The following is a 2,070-nucleotide window of genomic DNA, read 5'->3' on the forward strand; positions in this document are numbered from 1 at the left end:
ACTTTCCTGATTTGCCCTCTTGGCCCTTCTAGAATAGACTTGAAACACTTTTGGGCTTGAAATACGTTGGGCTACAATATTTGGATTCCCATCAGATACCCATCTGGACGATGAAAATTTTAGAGATCAAGATGGTCAAACATGGACTGGAGAATCTTTTTTTGGAATTTAATTATATTGGCATAATAACTTAAAGCACTATGACAATTATTCATCACAAAATGTGGCATTTGTTACTGATTGTGCTATGGTAGTTTTTTACGTACATAAATCAGTTTTTCATAATATTTCGTATAGCTTTTATACATTTAGCCAGTATACATGTCCTAGAGCCCTTATTTTTTCACTACAAGTTCTGATGGTTCCACTTTTAGCAATCACAGCTACTTTGAGATAAAAGGCTTTTTTTATATATTCTTGTTGCACTTGCAATGAAGTCTACACACTGATCATACTAATTAGCTCTCATCCGTGCGTCCCATATTTTGACTCGACATTTTCACCAATCTCAAGGCTGCAAATATTTATATGGCAAAATAGCGCCACCATTTTTCATGTTCTTGTAATCTTGTGGGCATGGTAATATTTTTATATTTTTTGTCAATAGGAGTCTATCGGAAGATAATTTACAAGTATAAGAAGCCATGAGCTGAGACTTGGTTTGTGGTTTGGTTAACAGGATTACCAGCAGAGACTATGATCGAAAGATTTGTGACAGTTGGAGCCTACTGTCTATTGAGGTCTTGCCACATCGAGCCAGAGTGCATAATTGGGCAGCATTCAATACTGATGGAAGGGTCTTTGGTTGAGACCCATTCTATTCTGGAAGCTGGATCTGTAGTCCCTCCAGGAAGGAGAATTCCAACTGGGGAATTATGGGCTGGTAATCCGGCAAGATTTGTGAGGAAACTGACTCATGAAGAAACCGTAGAGATCCCAAAACTTGCAGTTGCGGTTAATGACCTGAGCAAAGAATATTTCAATGAGTTCTTGCCATATTCAACAGTATACTTGGAGGTTGAGAAGATGATGAAGTCTCATGGGATTTCAATTTGAAAAGTGAAGTCCTTTTTTTTATGAGATATGTTTTTGTATCAGCTTTTCCTTGAATTGAAAGGGAGAAATAAAGGAGACGAGGGTGGTTGAGTTTTTTGCTTGTGTTATGTATCTTGATTTCAAAGGCCAGTGAGGGAACTGGTTTCTGACTCCTGTGACTCACTTCCATTCATGTGAAACTCCCTTGTGTATCGTAGGGCATGAAATCAAGTATCATAAATGCATTCATAGTTGTATTGTACTTAACATCTCATCAACATCAATTAAGATATACTGACAGGCAACGAAAATTATGCCCTCAGTTTAATCTGGATTGAAAATTTGGACTTCTAGATGATTGAATGCATTACATTACAATTGTTTTCTTATCCTTATTGATTACTGTTTAATACCCCTAACCAAAAACTTGCTAAATTGTTTTGGATTGACTTTAGTCCTATTCTTAGTGGAAAGCCTCTTCAATAAAATACCTTTCTTCCCCTTTTTCTCATTTTGTTCGTTGAAAGAGAACTAACGCTAGCCATTGAGTAAAGTAATTGGAAGGTTAACGTATGGTTTAGGACACGTAGTGGAAAAACCTATGTGCAATAGATGGTTTGGTCTAGGCGTATTGGAAATCATGAGGTATAACTCTTTTCGTACCTTTAACTGCTTTGTCTTTTGGATCGCTCTCCCTTGTGGGTTAAATCAGGAATTTAAAAAAAATTGAATATCGTGAATAATAGTAAATCACAAGTGACCTTTCCTTAATTTTATAAAACTAGAAGGATACTCGTGCAAGCAGCAAGATACATTTCGATTTTAATTTTTTTTTTCTGTCGATATAATACGGTTTTAAGTGGTTTTGAGAAAACAATAATGTTTTTATTTCTGAATAAATATAAATTTGAAAATATCATAAAAAATTGAAAAAAATATATCGATATTAGTATCAACTTAATTATATAAAAGTTCTCGGTTTTTTTTAATACTTTTTAATCAATTTTTTATTATTATTTAATTTAGATTTAATAA

At 34.3% G+C, this 2,070-nt stretch overlaps 1 protein-coding gene across 1 annotated transcript in view; it reads left to right on the top strand.

The window, feature by feature from the left end:
• Window positions 1–1,376, top strand: part of LOC112509292 (gamma carbonic anhydrase-like 2, mitochondrial) — a 9,725-nt gene extending 8,349 nt beyond the window's left edge. Inside the window, exon 2 of the mRNA XM_025114167.1 lies at window positions 680–1,376. Within this exon, the coding sequence (XP_024969935.1) occupies window positions 680–1,056 (377 nt within the window). The 3' untranslated portion in view covers window positions 1,057–1,376. The remainder of the gene's footprint in view (window positions 1–679) is intronic.
• The last annotated feature ends 694 nt before the right edge of the window (window positions 1,377–2,070 follow it).

This window comes from Cynara cardunculus, assembly GCF_001531365.2.
Source record: "Cynara cardunculus var. scolymus isolate 2C chromosome LG 3, CcrdV1, whole genome shotgun sequence".
Classification (NCBI taxonomy): Eukaryota; Viridiplantae; Streptophyta; class Magnoliopsida; order Asterales; family Asteraceae; genus Cynara; species Cynara cardunculus.